The sequence below is a fragment of the Meles meles genome, chromosome X (assembly GCF_922984935.1).
Source record: "Meles meles chromosome X, mMelMel3.1 paternal haplotype, whole genome shotgun sequence".
NCBI lineage: Eukaryota > Metazoa > Chordata > Mammalia > Carnivora > Mustelidae > Meles > Meles meles.
Genome location: NC_060087.1, coordinates 49,983,261 through 50,006,155, shown reverse-complemented (window position 1 = coordinate 50,006,155; position 22,895 = coordinate 49,983,261). Strand labels below are relative to the sequence as shown.

The window sequence follows — 22,895 nt, the reverse complement described above, 5'->3', positions numbered from 1 at the left end:
CCAAACTGTATTTCAATAAACAACAACAGGCACTGGCTCCCTAAGGACTAAACTCAGTCCATTTAAGGGCATCCTACTTAAGGTTCCAATGTTGAAGGAATTTTGTAATTCTACAAATTTAGTTTTAAAAAAGTACATTCACACACACACAAAAAGGAAAGGATGGATGCTGGGTTGGGGGTCATAAAAAACAGGTCCCTAAACAGATGCCAGATCTTGTCCATGCACCTGCATAGAGTCACAGGGAAGCATATAGTGCCACCCACCAAAGGCTAACAGTTGTCTTTTCCATTGTAGTTCAGTAAGTTCCAACTTGAAATAGGGGGATAATCTTTAAAAATAGTTACTCTAGTTGTATAAGGTTTTATGTATACAGTTTGTGGCAAGTAACAAAGCTACTTTGTAAGACCCACTTCCTTTCCAAAATTAAAGGGAAAAAAATCTAGTATTTGTTTTAGTATGTATTATCTTTTTTCCTGTTTTTGTTTGTGTTTTTTTTTTTTTTGCAAAGCAGCATAACAAAATCTAATTGTAGGACTCACCTGAGTTTGTGATCACAACTGTAAACATCATTTGTGCATCAGTAAGAAAACAAACAGGAGGAAATGGGTTCTTTTAAAAAGGGAAAAAAAAGGAAAAATAAATTTCTAGAGAGGTCGTTCTGCCTGCATTTCTCTTTCAACAATAGTTCTAGAATTTAGCTGACTGTGATCTTGTTTTTCTTGAGGAAAAGAAGGAACTGGTGTTTGGGGGCACTGTCAGCAGCACCTGGTTTTTCCACTTCAGCACTGATAGCGGACTGGGAGTCATCCATCTTAGAGATAGTGATGTTGTTCAAATGGAGATGGCCTCTGGGGAAACAGAAAGGATAGGAATATCACCATTCTGGATCACAGAGGTTTAGTTTGTCATCATGGCCAGACCTCCACTGAGCATAGTGGTGTACTTTTTTAAAGCTAACCTTTCCACGGGAAAGCTAACTGGTTCCACGGGAAAGGGTCCAGAGTCATCAAAGGGGCCAGGATTTCCTTTGAAAACATCTCAGGGACTCTCTTCCCTTCAGTTCTTAACAGAGACATAGTGTTCTCAGTGGCCAACTTCCTCCCACAAAGAATGGAGCTATTGTTGGCCCCATGCATCGTACAGTGGACCATCAAGTTGCCTTTGGTGGCAAAAGCTCGCCCATATATGTTATACATGAAAAGCTTGTGGGTCCATTTGTGAATCTGAAAAGCATTTGCAGAGAAGTTATTTCCTGCACCATGTGCAGCCATGTTGTTTGACCTGTTGGTGTGGCTGGGCCACTAACAAAGGTGTCATGCCTGGGGATATGGTCGAAGTCCAACAAATGTGCCAGGGACTTCAACTTTGACATAGGTTGCATGGGCTCAGATAAATGTTGATGGCAGACTATGACCTTCCATCTCAGTGCTGCTGTTCTCAGAGCTATCTGCTTTGCCACCAGCATCAGGAGATCTGGACTTGATGCTTTATGCCTGCCTACTGGCTGGGGACAGTGCCTGGAAGGATACAGTCTCCAGGACATCTGGACTTCAGCTCCAGTACTCCTGGTCTCCCATCACTAAGGGTGACAAGTGTCACATCAAACCATCTCTCTCCCCTGAACTGTTTTTCTGCTGTTCTGCTACTGCAGACAAAAGGAGCAGGACCCACCTTTCACAGAGCATCTAGGGAAGCCATAACAGCAAATCCAAGAGTGGATAGTGCCAAGTGTATGCTGGGAAGAGGCACGGGGACCTTAAAGGAGCTACTAGGGGCATCCTGCAGGCCAACCTCCTCAACATCCATGCTTTCAATAATGTCATCATGACAGACAGCACCTGCATTGCCATTTTCACCAATCATCATGGACTTGGACCCATAAAGTCACAGGGATTCTCAGGCAGTGGCATGTTGGAAATCTGGCCACCCATGTGCATCCGGAAATGCTGTTCCAGCAAGATCACGTTGGTAAACTTCTGGCAGATGGGGCACAAATGCTACTTCTTTATGGATGTGTTTGTTCTGTGGACCTTGAGGTGCATCTTCAGGTTGCCCTTGGTGGAGAGGACACGACAATAGTTTTTACACTGGAATGGTCTTTTCCCAGCATGAGTGGGGGGAATACATTTTGAGGGCTCTTTGGCAGCTTAAGGCCTGGTGGCAAATGAGACATCCATTGGAGTCAGTGATGGCATTGTTGATGTTCTCCACCAACTACTGCAATTTCAGAGTCTCTGACCCCAGTTTAGGTGTTCTACTCCCTTGGAAGCAACCAACACTTGGGAAATTGTGGTTTAGCCCCACTCCAGATAGTAGGGAGCCATCCTCACTTTCTGAGGAAGGCCTGGGCTGTAGGTACTTACCCATGAGTTTCTTGGGTTAGTTCCTGAATAGAGATTTTGATGTAGCCCTATGTTGGGTTCCCTGTTATAAGGACAGGTTTGCTGTCTAAAGAGAGACATGCTTCATCTATGGGAACAGGTACATAGAATGCATAGGGAATGCCGCAGCCAGCCACCATTTTGTTGTGGAACTTAGGAAACACCTGGGGGCTCAGCTTCCCCTGGGGATGTTGATAAAAGTGCACACGTAGGTTGCCCTTGGTGGTCAACCTGTGGCCACAGACAGAGCACATGAAGGGTCTTTCTCCTGTATGGGAGGGGAGGTGGATCTGCAAGTAGCTATCAGTCCAAAAAATATTGCTACAGTACTTATACTTGTGCTTACAGAAGATGGCCTCGTCTTTGGATTTGAACTCCACTAGAGGCATGTTTTCTGGCTTTCCTTTCCTTTTCTAGGATGGGTCTAACATCAGTGGATGGAAACAGTGGAGGAAATAGTGGAGGAAAAAGTTGCTATGGCTGAGGTCGAAGAGGTTGCTGCCTGTGTTCTCCTCAAGGATTTGGATGGATTCCTTTCACACATTGAGGTCCTTCATCCATTTTGAGTCTATTTTCATTTGCGGTGTAAGGAAATGGTCCAATTTCATTTTTCTGCATGTGGCTGTCCAATTTTCCCAACACCATTTGTTGAAGACACTGTCTTTTTTCCATTGGACATTCTTTCCTGCTTTGTCGAAGATTAGTTGACCATAGAGTTGAGGGTAGATTTCTGGACTCTCTATTCTGTTCCATTGATCTATGTGTCTGTTTTTGTGCCAGTACCATACTGTCTTGATGATGACAGCTTTGTAATAGAGCTTGAAGTCCAGAATTGTGACGCCACCAACTTTCGCTTTCTTTTTCAATATTCCTTTGCCTATTCGAGGTATTTTCTGGTTCCATATAAATTTTAGGATTATTTGTTCCATACCTTTGAAAAAAATAATGGGATTTTGATAGGGATTGCATTAAATGTGTATATTGCTTTAGGTAGCATAGATATTTTCACAATATTTATTCTTCCAATCCAGGAGCATGGAACAGTTTTCCATTTCCTTGTGTCTTCCTCAATTTCTTTCATGAGTACTTTATAGTTTCCTGAGTAAAGATTCTTTGCCTCTTTCGTTAGGTTAATTCCTAGGCATCTTATGGTTTTGGGTGCAACTGTAAATGGGATTGACTCCTCAATTTCTCTTTCTTCTGTCTTGTTGGTGTAGAGAAATGCAACTGATTTCTGAGCATTGATTTTATATCCTGACACTTTACTGAATTCCTGTGCAAGTTGTAGCAGTTTTGGAGTGGAGCCTTTTGGGTTTTCAACATAAAGTATCATATCATCTGCAAAAAGTGATAGTTTGACTTCTTTGCCGATTTAGATGCCTTTAATTTCCTTTTGTTGTCTGCTTGCTGAGGCTAGGACTTCTGGTACTATGTTGAATAGCAGTGGTGATAATGGACATCCCTGCCGTGTTCCTGATCTTAGCAGAAAAGCTCTCAGTTTTTCTTCATTGAGAATGATATTTGCGGTGGGTTTTTCATAGATGGCTTTGATGATACTGAGGTATGTGCCCTCTATCCCTACACTTTGAAGAGTTTTGATCAGGAAGGGATGCTGTACTTTGTCAAATGCTTTTTCAGCATCTATTGAGAGTATCATATGGTTCTTGTTCTTTCTTTTATTAATGTGTTGTATCACATTGATGGATTTGTGGATGTTGAACCAACCTTGCAGCCCTGGAATAAATCCCACTTGGTCGTGGTGAATAATTTTTTAATGTACTGTTGGATCCTATTGGCTAGTATTTTGGTGAGAATTTTCACATCTGTGTTCATCAAGGATATTGGTTTGTAATTCTCTTTTTTGATGGGATCCTTGTCTGGTTTTGGGATCAAGGTGATGCTGGCCTCATAAAATGAGTCTGGAAGTTTTCCTTCCATTTCTATTTTTTGGAACAGTTTCAGGAGAATAGGAATGAGTTCTTCTTTAAATGTTTGTTAGAATTCCCCTGAGAAGCCATCTGGCCCTGGTCTTTTGTTTGTTTGGAGATTTTTGATGACTGTTTCAATCTCATTACTGGTTATAGGTCTGTTCAGGTTTTCTATTTCTTCCTGGTTCAGTTGTGGTAGTTTATATGTCTCCAGGAATGCATCCACTTCTTCTAGATTGTCAAATTTGTTGCCATAGAGTTGTTCATAATATGTTCTTATAATTGTTTGTATTTCTTTGGTGTAGGTTGTGATCTCTCCTCTTTCAATCATGATTTTATTTATTTGTGTTCTTTTCTTTTCTTTTTGATAAGTCTGGCCAGGGATTTATCAATCTTATTAATTCTTTCAAAGAACCAGCTCCTAGTTTCATTGATTTGCTCTAATGTTTTTTTATTTTTCTATTTCATTGATTTCTGCTCTGATCTTTATGATTTCTCTTCTCCTGCTGGGTTTAGGCTTTCTTTGATGTTCTTTCTCCAGCACCTTCATGTGTAGGGTTAGGTTGTGTATTTGAGACCTTCCTTCTTTCCTGAGAAAGTCTTGTACAGCTATATATTTTCCTCTCAGGACTGCCTTTGCTGTGTCCCACAGATTTTGAAGAGTTGTGTTTTCATTATCATTTATTTCCATGAATTTTTTCAATTCTTCCTTAATTTCTTGGTTGACCCATTCATTCTTTAGAAAAATGCTGTTTAGTCTCCATGTATTTGGGTTCTTTCCAAATTTCCTCTTGTGATTGAGTTCTAGCTTCAAAGCATTGTGGCCTGAAAATATGCAGGGAATGATCCCGATCTTTTGATACCAGTTGAGACCTGATTTGTGACCCAGGATGTGATCTATTCTGGAGAATGTTCCATGTGCACTAGAGAAGAATGTTTTTACTGTTGCTTTGGGATGAAATGTTCTGAATATATCTGTGATGTCCATCTGGTCCAGTATGTCGTTTAAGGGCTTTATTTCCTTGTTGATCTTTTGCTTAGATGATCTGTCCATTTCATTGAGGGGAGTGTTAAAGTCCCCAACTATTATTGTATTATTGTTGATGTGTTTCTTTGAGTTTGTTATTAATTGGTTTATGTAGTTGTCTGCTCCCATGTTAGGGGCATAGATATTTAAAATTGTTAGATCTTCTTGTTGTACAGACCCTTTGAGTATGATATAGTGTCCTTCTTCATCTCTTGTTATAGTCTTTGGCTTAAAGTCTAATTGATCTGATATAAGGATTGCCACCCCAGCCTCTTCTGATGTCCATTAGCATGGTAAATTGTTTTCCATCCCCTCACTTTAAATCTCGAGGTGTCTTTGCGTCTAAAATGAGTTTCTTGTAGGCAACATATTGATGGGTTTTGTTTTTTAATCCATTCTGATACCCTGTGTCTTTTGATTGTGGCACTTATACCATTAACATTCAGGGTAATTATTGAGAGATATGTGTCTAGTGTCCTTGTATTGCTTGTAAGGTGACTGTTACTGTATATTGTCTGTTCCTTTCTGATCTACTACTTTTAGGATCTCTCTTTGCTTAGAGGACCTCTCAATATTTCCTGTAGAGCTGGTTTGGTGTTTGCAAATTCTTTCAGTTTTTGTTTGTTCTGGAACCTTTTTATCTCTCCTTCTATTTTCAATGATAGCCTAGCTGGATAGAGTATTCTTGGCTGCATGTTTTTCTCGTTTAGTGCTCTGAATATATCATGCCAGTTCTTTCTGGCCTGCCAGGTCTCTGTGGATAAGTCTGCTGCCAGTCTAATATTTTTACCATTGTATGTTACAGACTTCTTTTCCCGGGCTGCTTTTAGGATTTTTTCTTTGTCACCAAAACTTGTAAATTTTACTATTAGGTGACGGGGTGTGGACCTATTCTTATTGATTTTGAGGGGGGTTCTCTGCACCTCGTGGATTTTGATGCTTATTCCCTTTGCCATATTAGGGAAATTCTTTCCAATAATTCTAATATACCTTTTGCTCCCCTTTCTCTTTCTTCTTCTTCTGGAATCCCAATTATTCTAAAGTTGTTTCATCTTATGGTGTCACATATCTCTCAAATTCTCCCCTCATGGTCCAATATTTGTTTGTCTCTCTTTTGTGCATCTTCCTTATTCTCTGTCATTTGATCTTCTATATCACTAATTTTTTCTTCTGCCTCATTTATCCTAGCAGTAAGAGACTCCATTTTTGATTACACCTCATTAATGGCTTTTTTAATTTCAACTTGGTTAGATTTTGGTTCTTTTATATCTCCAGAAAGGGCTTTAATATCTCCAGAGAGGGTTTCTCTAATATCTTACATGCCTTTTTTGAGACCGGCTAGGACTTTGAGAATCGTCACTCTGAACTCTAGATCAGACATATTACCAATGTCAGTATTGATTAGGTCCCTAGCCTTTGGTATTGCCTCTTTTTCTATTTTTTTGTGGTGAGTTTTTCTGCCGCGTCATTTTGTCCAGATAAGAATATATGAAGGAGTGGGGCGCCTGGGTGGCTCAGTGGGTTAAAGCCTCTGCCTTCAGCTCAGGTCATGATCCCAGGATCCCGGGATCGAGCCCCGCATTGGGCTCTCTGCTCGGCAGGGAGCCAGCTTCCTCCTCTCTCTCTGTCTGCCTCTCTGCCTGCTTGTGATCTCTGTCTGTCAAATAAATAAATAAAATCCTTTAAAAAAATAAAAAGCAATTAATTAAAAAAAAAGAATATATGAAGGAGCAAATAAAATACTGAAAGTGTGGCAAAGACCCCAAGAAAATGTGCTTAACCAAATCAGAAGAGACCCCAGATCATGGGATGGGAGAAAGGGGATAAAAAGAATTTCAGAAAAAAAAAATTAAAAGAAAAGAAAACAAATTTAATAATATATAAAAAAGAATATATATATAAAACTAGTGACTAGTATGGGGGAATTAATTACACTTAGTTTGGGGAGTATTTTGGTCTCTTAGAAGAGACTAGCTCCCAAAATTTTAAAGAATGAAAACATATATAAAGGTAAACACAATGAAGGGATGGAATATGCCTATAAGGATGAAATTTTTTTTAAAATTTCTAAAAAAGAAGTTGATTAAGTAAGTTGCCTTGAAGAATAAAAAAAAAAAGAAAATGGAGAGATTTTGCTCGGGCTGGAGTCTAGAACATGCCCGTAGCTAGATTTAGGGCATATTTTGATCTATTAGAAGAAGTTATACCCCCAATTTTTTAGAAGAAAAAACCCTATGTGTATACAAAAAATAAAGTTAGATACAATGAAGGATAAAATATGACTATAATAATGAAGGTTCAAAAAGATTATTATTTTTTTTCATGAAAGGTATTGTTAAGATAAACTAGTTAAAAAAAGTTAAAAGAGGAAAGGGTAAAAGTTAAAAAAATTAGCAGAAGAAAAAACATAAAAGTAAACAAAAATTAGATTAATTGCAAGACTAAGGAATCATGTGGAGAAAGCCATGAATTCCATGCTTTGCTTTCTCCTCCTCTGGAATTCTGCTCTTCTCCTTGGTATATGAACTTGGTCCTGGCTAGATTTCTTGTTGATATTCTGGGGGAGGGGCCTGCTGTAGTGATTCTTAAGTGTCTTTGCCTGAGGCGGAATTGCCCCGTCCTTACCAGGGACTGGGCTAAGCAATCCACTCGGGTTCATTTTTGGAAGCTTTTGTTCCCTGAATGCTTTCTGTAGAGTTCGGAGGACAGGAATGAAAATGGTGGCCTCCCAATCTCTGGCCCGGAGGAGCCGAGAGCTTGGGGCCGCAGTCCTCAGTGTGCCTTCAGAGAAAAGCAGTCAATCACTCCCATGTATCTGGCTTCTGGCTGTGCTCTGTGCTCACCCAGCCTGCGACCGGTTCAAGGTAACCCCAAGCTGAGAGCTCACTCCTCAGCTCTGTCTCTGTAGCCAGCTTCCCTGCTCTAATACCTGCGAGCTCTGCAACACTCAGACACCCCCGATCCTTCTGTGACCCTGTGGGACTTGGGGCCATGCTGACCCCGAGTGGGCTTACCCCAGTTTAGCCTCTGGAGCCATGTCCCTCAATGCAGCAGACTTTTAAAGGTCCTGATTTTGTGCTCCATTGCTGCACCCCTTGCCAGGAGCCAGCCCCTCTCCCCATGGTCTATCTTCCCTTCACTTTGGATTCACTTCTCCACTGGTCCTACCTTTCAGAAAGTGGTCAATTTTCTGTTTCTAGAATTGTTGCTATTCTTCTCTTTGGTCTCCTGTTGGATTTGTAGGTATTCACAATGGATTGATAAACTATCTAGCTGATCTCCTGCTACCTGATGTAGTCTCAGCCTGCTACTTCTCTGCCATCTTGACTCCTCCCATCAGAAAATGTCTTTTTTAAAAGATTTATTTATTTGAGGGAGAAAAAGAGAGAATGTGAGCAGGGAAAGGGCAAAAGGAGAGGGAAAGAAGCAGACTCCCTTCTGAGCAGGGAGCCCCATGTGGGGATCCATCCTAGGACCCTGAGATCATGACCTGAGCTTAAATAAATTGTTCCACCCAGGCACCCTTGTAATGAAAATATTTTGATGCTATCCTAAAGCATGCAAGTGAGTGCACTAGTATTTTAGATTACTAGTGAGTACATGTGGTAAAATTTTTGAACACCACCACTTTCAGATGTTGATTTACATAAGAACAATATATTTAAGCTTACGGAATTTCAGTTGTAAATACCCACCAAACCTATGTCTCAGGCCTTCAAAGAATATATTGACGTTTATAAAATAACACAATACAACATCCCAGATGTTGGTGCAATAGGTAGAAAAAGCCAGGTAATAAGCTCTTCTAGCCTTTTATAGTTCCCAGAACTAGGTTTTCTTTTCAGATTGATAAGAGAAAAGCCTCATCAAGCGAAGGTCTTTAGGAGACATTCTACCTTAGTTTTTTTTTTTTAAGATTTTATTTATTTATTTGACAGACAGAGATCACAAGTAGGCAGAGAGGCAGGCAGAGAGAGAGGAGGAAGCAGGCTCCCTGCGGAGCAGAGAGCCCGAAGCGGGGCTCGACCCCAGGACCCTGAGATCATGACCTGAGCTGAAGGCAGTGGCTTAATCCGCTGAGCCACCCAGGTGCCCCCATTCTACCTTAGTTTTATTTGACCAAGAAGGTATTTAATGGAAACTCTACCTCTTGCTACTCAAAATGTAGTCCATGCAGCAGCAGTCTGGAATCTTGTTAGAAATGCAGAACCTCATATCCTACTCCAGACTTACCTGATTAGAATCTGCACTTTTAATAAGACCTACCCCCAGATGAATCATAGGGACATTAAAATTTGAGTTCTAGGAGGTTAGGCTGTACAGTCTAGAGTTTAGTCCGAGGGCATTAACTATTATTATTTAGGAAAACAAACTGTAATGCAGTTCCAAAAAGAGCCAAGCACTCAAATATTTTGAATGTACTTCAACAAGGAATTTAAACAACTTTAAACAATTGTTTCTTATTTTATGTTTTTTTCAGTTATTTCAACCCATAGACAATTATTTCATAAGGAAATATTTTAATCAGAAATCTCAGTACAAGCAGTTGATGTATCAGTTCAATGAAATCCTTTCTAACAATCATTTATACTAATTAGCCTTGCATATCCACTAATTTGCAACTTATCATTTTAAAAAATTTGCTTTACAATTAACAGACCAAATAAAATGACCTCCTAGAAGTCATTGGAAGATATTACAAAGATTTTATCTAAAGGCAAAGTGACACTTAAAGAGATTTTCCAGGGGCGCCTGTGTGGCTCAGTGGGTTAAGCCTCTGCCTTTGGCTCAGGTCATGATCCCAGTGTCTGGGATCAAGCCCTGCATCGGACTCTCTGCTTGGCAGGGGGCCTCCCTCCCCCTCTCTTTCTGCCTGCCTCTCTGCCTACTTGTGATTTCTGTCTGTCAAATAAATAAATTAAATCTTTAAAATAGAGTCAGATTTTCCAGTGACTTCAGAATATCATGGGGAAATAAGAACTTTTCTAAGTTTTTTGAAATACTATTTAATAGACCTCAATCCCATTCACCTACTTGCTGTTGACTAACAATATTTGTACGAAGGCAAGAGGCAGTGGCATCCCCAAGAGTCAGTTGAATATGCTCCCATCAGTTTCATGTCGATTCTCCGAGACCATAGCCAAAACCTGTTAAAATGGATCTGTGAGTCCAAGGCCGGTGAAGATCCTCTTCAGGCTGTAACTGTGATGCTGCCTATTGATATTGCATTCCTCCTCTGGAACTGCTTCAGAGTCTGTTAATGTAAATAGAGGAGGAGGCTCATTTGGCATGTTGCCAAGTACTTCTGAGTTTGCTTCTCTAAGAAGCTGGTTTTACAATTGGAAAGTGCCAAATATATGAGTTCTCTTTACACCTTAAAGAACTGGAAAATCAACAACAAATTTAGCCAACCCCATCCACAAGAAGAGAAGCAATCATGATTAGAGCAGAGATTAATGGAGAGATCAATGACATAGAAACTAGAGATACAGTAGATCCCATCAACAAAACTAGAAGCTGGTTCTTTCAAATAATCAATAAGATCAATAAACCACCAGCCAAACTAGTCCAAAGAAGAGAGAAAGGACCCAAATTAATAAAATTATGAATGAAAGGGTAGAGAAATCTACTAACACCAAGGAAATAGAAACAATCCTCAGAAATTATTATCAACAGTTCAATGCCAATAACTTAAGCAACCAAGAAGAAGTGGATGCATTCCTGCAAACCTATAAACTTCCAAGACGGAAACAGGAAGAAACTGACAACCTGAATAGACCAATGAAATTGAAGCAGTGATCAAAAACCTCCTAAAACACAAGAGCCCAGGACCTGACAGATTCACTGAGGAATTCTAACAAACATTCAAAGAAGAAATAATACCTATTCTCCTGAAGATGTTTCCAAAAATAGCAACAGAAAGAAAACTTCCAGACTTTTTTTTTTTTTATTAAACCAGCATTACCCTGATCCCCAAATCAGGCAAAGCCCCCATCAAAAAGGAGAATTCCAGACCAATATCCCTGATGAATATGTATGCCAAGATTCTCAACAAGACCCAAGTTAATAGGATCCAACAGCACATTAAAAAGATTATCCACCATGACCAAGTGGGAATTATCCATGGGATGCAAGTGTGATGCAACATTTGCAAATCAATCAATGTGATAGAACAAATCAGTAAGAGAAGAGAGAAGAACCACATGGTCCTCTCAATTGATGCAGAAAAAGCATTTGACAAAATACATTTGACAAAAAAAAAAGAGGTTCCTGTTTCTGATTGAAACTTCAAATTATACGGATAGAGGGAACATTCCTCAAATTCATAAAATCTATCTATGAAAAACCCACAGCAAATATCATTCTCAATGGGGAAAAGCTGACAGCCTTCCCTTTGAGATCAGGAATATGACAAGGATGCCCATTCTCACCACTATTGTTCAACATAGTACTAGAAGTCCTAGCAACACCAATCAGAAAACAAAAATAAATAAAAAGTACTCAAATGGGCAATAAAGAAGTCAAACTCTCTCTCTTAGCAGATGACATGATACTTTATATGGAAAAACCAAAAGACTCCACCTCCAAACTTTAAAAAAACTCATACAGCAATTCAGTAATGTGGCAGGATACAAAATCAATGTACAGAAATCAGTTGCTTTATTATACACTAACAATGAAAATACAGAAAGAGAAATTAGAGAATCAATTCTATTTACTACAGCACCAAGAACCATAACATACCTGGGAATAAACCTGACCAAAGAGGTAAAGGATCTGTACTGGAGGAACTACAGAACACTCATGAAATAAATTGAAGAAGACACAAAATGATGGAAAACCATTCCATGCTCATGGATCAGAAGAATAAACATTGTAAAATGTCTATACTGCCTAGAGCAATCTATACTTTCAATGACATGCATATCAAAATTCCACTGGCATTTTTCAAAGAGCTGTAGCAAATAATCCTAAAATTTGTATGGAACAGTAAAGACCCCGAATTGCTAAAGAAATGTAGAAAAAGAAAAACAAATCTAGGGGCATCACGTTACCTGATTTCAAGCTTTACTACAACACTGTGATCACCAAGACAGCATGGTACTGACACAAAAACGGACACATAGACCATTGAAACAGAGGAGAGAGCCCAGATATGGACCCTCAACTCTATGTCAAATAATCTTCAACAAAGCAGGAAAAATATTCAGTAGAAAAAAGACAGTCTCTTCAATAAATCGTGTTGGGAAAATTGGGCAGCTATGTGTAGAAGAATGAAACCTGAGCATTTTCTAACACTATACACAAAGAAACTCGAAATGGATAAAAGACCTCAATGTGAAGTAGGAATCTATCAAAATCTTAGAGGAGAACATAGGCAGTAACCTCTTTGACACCGGCCACAGCAACTTCCTTCAAGATATGTCTCCAAAGGCAAAGGAAACAAAAACAAAAATGAACTTTTGTGACCTCATCAAGATAAGATGCTTCTGTACAGCAAAGGAAACAGTCAACAAAACAAAGAAGTAACCCATATAATGGGAGAAGATATTTGCAAATGACAGTACAGACAAAAGGCTGATATCCAGGGTCTATAAAGAACCCCTCAAACTCAACACCGAAAAAAAAAACAGATAATCAGGTCAAAAAATGGGCAGAAAACATAAACAGACACTTCTCCAAAGAAGACATACAAATGACTAGCAGACACATGAAAAAAAGTTCATTGTCATTAACCATCAGGGAGAGTCAAATGAAAACCAATTGAGACCATTTGAGACCAATTGAGACCATTACACCAGTTAGAATGGCCAAAATTAGTAAGACAGTAAATAAAAAGTGTTGGAGAGGATGTGGAGAAAGGGGAACTCTCTTACACTATTGGTGAGAAAGCAAGTTGTTGCAGCCACTTTGGAAAACAGCATGGAGATTCCTTAAGAAATTAGAAATAGAGCTACACTATAACCCTACAATTGTACTACTGGGTATTTACCTCAAAGATATAGATGTAGTGAAAGAAGGGCCATCTGTACCCCAATGTTCATAGCAGCAATGTCCAAATACACAAACTGTGCAAAGAGCCAGGATGCCCTTCAACAGACAAATGGATAAAGAAGATATGGTCCATATATATAATGGAATATTATGCCTCCATCAGAAAGGATCAATACTCACGTTTTTTTATCAACATTAATGGCCCTGGAGGAGATTATGCTGAGTTAAATAAGTCAAGCAGAGATAGTCAGTTATCATATGGTTTCACTTACTTCTGGAGCATAAGGAATAACACGGAGGACATGGAAGAAAGGAGGAGGAAAGGAAAAGTGAATTGGGGGAAAATTGGAGGAGGAGACAAAGCGTGAGAGACTGTGGACTCTGAGAAACAAACTGAGGGTTTTGGAAGGGGGAGCGGAGGGTTAGGTGAGCCTGGTGATGGGTATTATGGAGGGCACGTATTGCATGGAACCCTGGTGTGGTCCATAAACAATGAATCTTGGAACACTGAAAAAATAAAATGATATTTAAAAAAGATGTTGGTTCTAGTAGGCAAGAGATTGTGTCCCAAAGTATGTGAATGCCCATACCTCTATATGCCCAGTAGAAATGCTCTATTTTCTGTAGAAGAATCCAGAAGTCCTCATTCCCAGGAATCGAAGTGTGGTCACACAAAGTTCATCATCTTAAACTTTTGGGCAGAGTAGATTGAATCATTTGGACACCTAAAGATAAACTGCAGTTCTTAGATTCTCATGGGGCTAAAGCCTTTCTCTGCTGAGAAGACAGAAATTGAATACAGGTGGGTTCTTTCCATAGAAATCAAGAAATAGTTTTATTTTGTTTGTTTGTTAAAGATTTATTTATTTATTTATTTATTTATTTATTTGACAGACAGATCTCAAGTAGGCGGAGAGGCAGGCAGAGAGAGAGGAGGAAGCAGGCTCCCTGCTGAGCAGAGAGTCTGATGCAGGGCTCGATCCCAGGACCCTGGGATCATGACCTGAGCTGAAGGCAGAGGCTTTAACCCACTGAACCACCCAGGCGCCCCAAGAAATAGTTTACAATTGAGGGGAATGAAGATTTAACACACTGAAGCTCCCTTTCCCAGTACTTCCAATATCAAGTGAGAGCCAGAATCAAGTGAGTTTGGCTAAGGAGTTATAACAGTGTAGGATTTACATAAATTGGCTCTTTGAAACAGGGTAAGATCAAGGACATACATATATGCCTGGAAAAGAGGTAGGATCTGACCTGGAAGGAAAATCACTTAAGGCTCGTTGTCAGGGTCACAACTTGCATTAGTCTGCTTGGGTTGCCATAACAAAATACCATAGACTGGATGACTAAAACAACAGAAATTTATTTCTCACAATTTTAGAGGCTTGAAGTTCAAGGTGCTAGGTAATTCGGTTCCTGTTGAGAACTTTCTTCTTGGCTTGCAGATGACCGCTTTCATACTGTATTCTTACATTGTAGAGACTGATCTCTGATGTCTCTTCCTCCTCATATAAGGGCACTAACCCTCTCATGAGGACCTTACCTTAATGGCCTCATCTAACCCATATTATCTCCTATAGGCCCCATCTCCAAATATCATCACATTGAGAGTGAGGGCCTCAAAATATGAATTTAGGGGGTAAGATTCAGTTGGCTACACAACCTATTTCCCAAGCCACACTGGAATGGCACAATGTGAGTTAAGATAGAAGAAGAGGTAATATATAGAGCTGAAAGGGGTGCCTGGTTGGTTCAGTTGGTTAAGTGTCTACCTTCAGCTCAAGTCATGATCAAGGGGTGCTGGGATTGAGTCCTGCACTGGCATCCCTGCTCAACGGGGAGTCTGCTTCTCCATCTCCCTCTGCTACTCTCTTTCTCTCTCTGTCAAATAAATAAATAAAATCTTAAATATACACATATTTTTAAAATATTACTTTAGTCCTGGTTAGTTCATGAATTAAATTATGGTCAGAAACAGCCAACCTTTCCTCACAAATTAAAACTAAAGATACATGTAAAGCACAGCTCTAGCATGCCCCTTTCCTCATGGCTCTGTGACTTTAAGACATTGAATTACTCCCCCTTCCCCCAAATCTGAGGTATTAGAGGTCTGTATAGTGTCTGCACATGGATAAATAAAAAGCATTTCAGTGCGGTCTTGCATAGTACCTTCCTGTCAGAGCTTCATGGTGAGAAGTAGTCTTACAAGGAACTGAATACATGATGACAAAGTCCACAAATATCTATCAACTGGCCACACATTCTTCCAATGAGACTTGAATGGGCTACACAGTTATCAGATCCAGGCCAGTAATTCCTGCTTGAGTCAGTGTTTAGATGGATAACTTCACCAGTTGTAGTTGCCCTTATTTACCAGTGAAGCAAAGCAATGGGAGAGACAGTTGTGAGCATCAACAACCTTTCCCCCTTTCTTAAAGACAACTAACTCTTTCCCCAAAAACATGTGCTTTAGAAGTAGAGTGCTAGTCCAGCGACCACAAAACTACAGAATAGTTCTTGCTTTCTTCCAGACTTCATTTATACCACAACTCCATGCAAATGCCATTATACATATTCAGTTTGAGGAACTTACCTGGAATTTCTTAACAGATGTATGGTTGAGTTCACACATGGAAAATACATCAAGTGCTGTGGAGTTCTGAAGATGTCTGGGTGACTCTAAGGTGTAATAACTGCTTAAAGGAGTATAGGAAGCCCAAAACTTTTGTGCAATGGGATGTCAAAGGCAAATGGCAAGATGTGAAGCAGTTTGAGAAAAGGATAAATAAGGCCAAGTCTAAAGAGAAGACAGTATATGAAAAACATATCTTCCCTTAAAACCCTTATAGTTTGGAGAAGGCACAAGGTGGAATAAATAAAAAAAACAGTTTAGAATGTTTGTCCCTCAGTGGTATTTAGGGAGACATTCTTACACAATGCATAGTTTTTACCTATAGTGGTACCAGGAGGAATACTAAGACAACATCAAAGTCATTCATGCAAGTACCCAATGGGCTTATTATCAGATTATGCTCACTTTATTTTAATTCCCAAGAAGGGACAGAGGTTAAGACTCACTAATTATGGGGCGCCTGGGTGTCTCAGTGGGTAAAGCCGCTGCCTTCGGATCGGGTCATGATCTCAGGGTCCTGAGATCGAGTCCCACATCGGGCTCTTTGCTCAGCGGGAGCCTGCTTCCTTCTCACTCTCTCTGCCTGCCTCTCTGTCTATTTGTGATCTCGCTCTGTCAAATAAATAAATAAAATCTTAAAAAAAAAAGACTCACTAGTTATTCCAGATACCCTTTAAAGACAGTGACTCTCAACAAAAGGTCAGAAAACTGTTTCAAGATAGAAGATTCTCATTAGTTTCTATGTACAATGTGAGCTTTGAGGCCCTGGAACATTTAATGTACTAATCTGATCCTACTGTTTACCCTTACAGAGTCCAACAATTCAAAATCATGAATGTGAAATGATAACTGTAGGAAGCTCATCCAAATTTCTGTGAAAGATTTTTATAAATTAAGTCCAAAGAGAGCAGATGTCATAAGGAATTGTGTAAATATACCCACACATTGAAAGAATTTAGAAAAAAAATTTTTTGAAAAAGTGTAAATTGTTGTGAGCTAATCAAAAAAATCTGAATAGCTAGGCAATAGCATAATTAGGCACAGTATCAGAGAAACACAAATTTTAGAAGAATGATAGATGTTTTCAGATTGTCTTTCAAAATAATATCCTGGAATTGCTCTAGACTTTGTTGATTATCTCACCAATATCCATTTTTCTTTTTTAACACACGATTTTAATTTTTAGAATTTTTTTTCCATTTTATTTATTTTTTCAGCATAACAGTATTCACTCTTTTTGCACAACACCCAGTGCTCCATGCAAAACGTGCCCTCCCCATTACCCACCACCTGTTCCCCCAACCTCCCAGCCCTGACCCTTCAAAACCCTCAGGTTGTTTTTCAGAGTCCATAGTCTCTTATGGTTCGCCTCCCCTTCCAATTTTTTTTTAATAAACATATAATGTATTTTTATCCCCAGGGGTACAGGTCTGTGAATCGCCAGGTTTACACACTTCACAGCACTCACGATAGCACTTACCCTCCCCAATGTCCATAGCCCCCTCCCCCTCTCCTAATCCCACCTCCCCCCAGCAACCCCCAGTTTGTTTTGTGAGATTAAGAGTCATTTATGGTTTGTCTCCCTCCCAAGCCAAAGTTGGTGGCATCACAATTCCGGACTTCAAGCTCTATTACAAAGCTGTCATCATCAAGACAGCATGGTACTGGCACAAAAACAGACACATAGATCAGTGGAACAGAATAAAGAGCCCAGAAATCGACCCTCAACTCTATGGTCAACTCATCTTCGACAAAGCAGGAAAGAATGTCCAATGGAAAAAAGACAGCCTCTTCAATAAATGGTGCTAGGAAAATTGGACAGCCACATGCAGAAAAATGAAATTGGACCACTTCCTTACACCACACACGAAAATAGACTCCAAATGGATGAAGGACCTCAATGTGAGAAAGGAATCCATCCAAATCCTTGAGGAGAATGCAGGCAGCAACCTCTTCGACCTCAGCCGTAGCAACATCTTCCTAGGAACAACGGCAAAGGCAAGGGAAGCAAGGGCAAAAATGAACTATTGGGATTTCATCAAGATCCAAAGCTTTTGCACAGCAAAGGAAACAGTTAACAAAACCAAAAGACAACTGACAGAATGGGAGAAGATATTTGCAAACGACATATCAGATAAAGGGCTAGTATCCAAAATCTATAAGGAACTTAGCAAACTCAACACCCAAAGAACAAACAATCCAATCAAGAAATGGGCAGAGGACATGAACAGACATTTCTGCAAAGAAGACATCCAGATGGCCAACAGACACATGAAAAAGTGCTCCACGTCACTCGGCATCAGGGAAATACAAATCAAAACCACAATGAGATATCACCTCACACCAGTCAGAATGGCTAAAATTAACAAGTCAGGAAATGACAGATGCTGGCGAGGATGTGGAGAAAGGGGAACCCTCCTCCACTGTTGGTGGGAATGCAAGCTGGTGCAACCACTCTGGAAAACAGCATGGAAGTTCCTCAAAATGTTGAAAATAGAACTACCCTATGACCCAGCAATTGCACTACTGGGTATTTACCCTAAAGATACAAACATAGTGATCCGAAGGGGCACGTGTACCCGAATGTTTATAGCAGCAATGTCTACAATAGCCAAACTATGGAAAGAACCTAGATGTCCATCAACAGATGAATGGATAAAGAAGATGAGGTATATATACACAATGGAATACTATGCAGCCATCAAAAGAAATGAATTCATGCCATTTGCGACGACGTGGATGGAACTAGAGAGTATCATGCTTAGTGAAATAAGTCAATCGGAGAAAGACAACTATCATATGATCTCCCTGATATGAGGACATGGAGAAGCAACATGGGGGTTAGGGGGATAGGAGAAGAATAAATTTTTAGAATTTTTTATTATATTCAATTAGCCAAAATATAATACATCATTAGTTTTTGATGTAGTGTTCAACGATTCATTAGTTGCTAATAATACCCAGTGCTCATCACAACACGTGCTCTCCTTAATTCCCATCACCCGGTTGAGTATGAAATGGGTATATTTCAATCTTCCTCGATTGTGGAGTACCTATATAATTTTGATGAGATTGACACCTCCTCTGACCTTAGGGGTACCACCTGATCAGAATAAGCCAATTATTCAAATGGACCACTTCGTTAATGTGATTCTTTTTCAAGTAAGTATATACACTGGACCTAAGATAAGTGAGCATGGCATTATCTTTATCCATATTATAAGAGCAGGCAAAGGTTCTATGCTGGTCCCAATAAAAGCAAAGAAAAATTTTGATCAAAAGTTGTTGTACAGGTTCTCTCTGTCCCTGCATAATAATAAGGAAGTATATAAACTTATATATAATAATAAGGAAGTATATATGCCAAAGTTGTTGACAGCCATATTGTAACATCAGCTTCAGGATGAAACTGACATCAGGGAGAAAATAGAAGACAAAACAAAACTGGCTTTGGTTGTCATTCCTGAGTATATTCATTTATTAGGATTGCCATAAAAAAGAAACAAAGACTCAGTAGACCAAATAATGCAAATTATTTTCTCCCAGTTCTAAAAGTTATAAATACAGTATCCAGGTGTCCAAGTCCAAGATTTAAAGCTTTTCTCCTTGGCTTGTAGATGGTCATTTTCTCCGGCTGTCTTTGCATGGTCTTTCTTTCATGTGTGTCTATGTTCTAATAGCCTCTTCTTATAAAGACACCAGTTATATTGGATTAAAGTCTACACCTGTGAGGTCATTTTACATTAATTACTACTTTAAAAGTCCTACCTCCAAATACATTCACATTCTGAGGTACTAGGGGCCAGGACATAAACATACAAATTTGGAAGGGACACAATTCAGCTCAAGAAACTAAGCACATAGATTAACACTTATCTGATGCCTATCAGAATTTTCAAATAATGAACTAGTAAATGCCATTTATTTTTAATCAGTTTGAGATTGCTGTCCTATTTTTTTAATTTATTTATTTATTTGAGAGAAGGAGAGAAAGAGAAAACACGAGGGAAGAAGGGCAAAGGGAGAGGAAGAAACAAGCTCCCTGCTAAGCAGGAGGCCCAAACTTGGGCTTGGTCCCAGAACCCCCAGATCATGACCTGAGCTGGAGGCAGATGTTTAACCAACTGAGCCACCCAGGCACCCCAAGATTGCTTTCATCTTGCAAGTAAATGCTAACAGCCTACCAGATATAGTAGCATAATATTGATATTTTTTGAGAATTATAAGATATTGAAAAACTCTATTCATAACAGAAAACGTTACAAACAAGTGTCAAAATTGATGCCATTCTATGCAAAACTACCTAAGGTTGTCACTAATTGTAATTACATTCAAGAATAACTCCCCCAGTTTAAAATAAGACACTATTTCTCCAAAGCTAGATCTCCAAATCTAAGATGCCTAACCCTGCCTTGGAAAAACACTTATTATATGTATTTCTGTTTATGTGTAAGCAGAGACTTATGTCTGTGTGTTGTGTAATTGGGGAGATGTGTATTGGGGATTATATGTATGGAGATATGATTATCTGGTAATACATAGAGACCATATATATATATATATATATATATATATATATATATATATATACACATATATTTTTGTACAAATATAAAGGATTTCTCCATCCATATGTATTTTGGGTATTTCTTGATCAATTTGTATGTATACAAAAAGTGTACAGAATATGCAAAAAATGAAAAGGCACTTTAGCTGGGGAGATGGGAGGTGGAGCTAGAGAGCAAGAGATGGTGCAGGTACACAGGAAGGGGAAAGGACAACCTATAAGTACCATGGATCTGAATTTTGAAAGAGGAGGAGCAGAACAGGAGTTCATTCAGGACTACCACTGCTGGTTGTCTAGTGTTCTGCAGGAAGGGGAGGCCTCTTTACCAACAGGAAACTGAAAGTCTACTCCTTTACGGAAAAGGGGAGGAGACTGCGGCGGAGGCAGCGGCTGGTGGGAGCCCGATGTGGCAGAGGGGCCGCCACCGCCGACAGGGAGGCGGAGGACCCGCGAAGCTCAGAGCTGGGGATACCGCCGCCATCCTCTTCGCCTACCCAGACGCCCTCCTAGACGCGCTCCCCGCCTACGGATCCTCCCCTCCCAGCCGGGGCAGGCACCCGGCTCGTCGCCTGCTGATCCGCCTTCGGCACAGGCTAACGGCGGAGGCAGCTGCGAGGTGTCCGATTTGGGCACGTGAGGCCCGCGATCCGGGGCGGTGGACGCCAGGCAGGGCAAGGCCATTGGTGGGCTCCAGGATGGAGAAGGGGGATGGGATGGACTCCTGCCGGAGATAAGGGATGGGGGCGGGCGCCGGGTGAGGCTGGAGTCGGAGAGTGCGATGGGAAATAGGAAACGGGGGTGGCGTTAGGAGCCAGGCAAGAAATTGAAGGTGAGCCTGGGGAAGCGAGGGCGCTGAGTGCCAGGAAAGCGATCCTGGGTAGACAAGGGGCGTATGGGCAGCAGGCTGAGGCGTCCAGGGCAGGACGACAGTGAGTGCGTGCGGGTCAAGGCGGTGAAGGGATAGGCGTTTTGCGGGGGACAGAGAGTGGGCGCCAGTGGCGGGTGATGGAGGCAGTGGGTTCTGAACAAGGAGGTAGCCCGCCCCCTCCTGCAGAGTCCCTAACCCCAGCCAGCACCGCTGCCGCTGCCGCCTTTCCCCGCAGCCTAAAGGAACCTGGGAGGCAGAGCACTTGGCAGGCACGCAGCCAGAATTTCCAGCACTGCTGCCAGGCTCATGGGGAAAATTTAGGTTCTGGCGCAGGGTACACAGACACATCGCTGTTGGGAGAACTTCACCTTATGTCATATTGAATGTTTCTGTCTTATCGTTTCTCCTCCCCCTGCAGGCATGAAGACCCCCAACGCACAGGATGCCGAAGGGCAACAAACCAGGGCAGCTGTGGGCCGGGCCACTGGGTCAGCAAACATGACGAAGAAAAAAGCCTCCCAAAAGAAGCAGAGGGGCAGACCTTCGTCCCAGCCCCGCAGGAACATCGTGGGCTGCAGAATTTCGCATGGATGGAAGGAAGGTGATGAGCCCATCACCCAGTGGAAAGGAACCGTTCTGGATCAGGTGCCTATAAATCCCTCTCTTTATCTGGTGAAATATGATGGAATTGACTGTGTCTATGGACTAGAACTTCACAGAGATGAAAGAGTTTTGTCTCTTAAAATTCTTTCCGACAGGGTGGCATCATCTCAAGTCAGTGATGCAAACCTTGCAAACACCATAATTGGTAAAGCTGTGGAACATATGTTTGAGGGTGAGCATGGTTCTAAGGATGAATGGAGGGGAATGGTCTTAGCCCAAGCACCAATCATGAAAGCCTGGTTTTATATTACCTATGAGAAAGATCCTGTCTTGTACATGTACCAGCTTCTAGATGATTATAAAGAAGGAGACCTCCGTATCATGCCAGAGTCCAGTGAGTCTCCTCCAGCAGAAAGGGAGCCAGGAGGAGTTGTAGATGGCCTGATAGGTAAACATGTGGAATATACCAAAGAAGATGGCTCCAAACGGATTGGCATGGTCATTCACCAAGTAGAAGCCAAACCCTCTGTGTATTTCATCAAGTTCGATGACGATTTCCATATCTATGTCTATGATTTGGTGAAAAAGTCCTAACTGTTAGGGTAAACTTTGCCACATTTGTGAAAACAAATGTATACTTTGTAGACTTGCAAAATAATGTTGCTTTTCAGTGTATTGAAAGCTTAAGGGTCCCTGTTAATTCAACACCTCTGCCAGCATAACTGTTGTTTTGTTCTGAAAAAATACAAATTTATGTGGACATGACATGCTGTGTGTAAGGACTTTGTCATGTTGAAAAGATTGGGTGTGTTTGGTGGATGGGGCATGAAAGGAAGGGACAGCTGTAAATGCAGGCTGTGAATAAAGTTCAGCTAGTATCATAATCAGTCA

General features: G+C 40.6%; 1 protein-coding gene and 1 pseudogene across 4 annotated transcripts; one reads left to right on the top strand and one right to left on the bottom strand.

Annotated features, from left to right (window-relative positions):
• Positions 1–697: 697 nt before the first annotated feature.
• Positions 698–21,014, bottom strand: LOC123934644 (annotated as a pseudogene).
• On the top strand, positions 20,923–22,895 carry LOC123935040 (spindlin-2). Of its 4 annotated transcripts, none has more exons than XM_045995453.1 (2): positions 20,923–21,149; positions 21,820–22,894. In XM_045995453.1, exon 2 carries the CDS (start codon positions 21,822–21,824, stop codon positions 22,596–22,598), a length of 777 nt encoding a protein of 258 aa, XP_045851409.1. In that variant the 5' UTR covers positions 20,923–21,149; positions 21,820–21,821; the 3' UTR covers positions 22,599–22,894. The 4 variants fall into 4 exon arrangements, with proteins under 4 accessions (XP_045851409.1, XP_045851408.1, XP_045851407.1 ...); XM_045995452.1 differs by having other exon boundaries at positions 20,923–21,204; XM_045995451.1 differs by having other exon boundaries at positions 20,923–21,216.

Bases quoted from the DNA above. Each gene is read 5' to 3' on its own strand.
- LOC123935040 (XM_045995454.1), top strand. From the start codon at position 21,822: ATGAAGACCCCCAACGCACAGGATGCCGAAGGGCAACAAACCAGGGCA.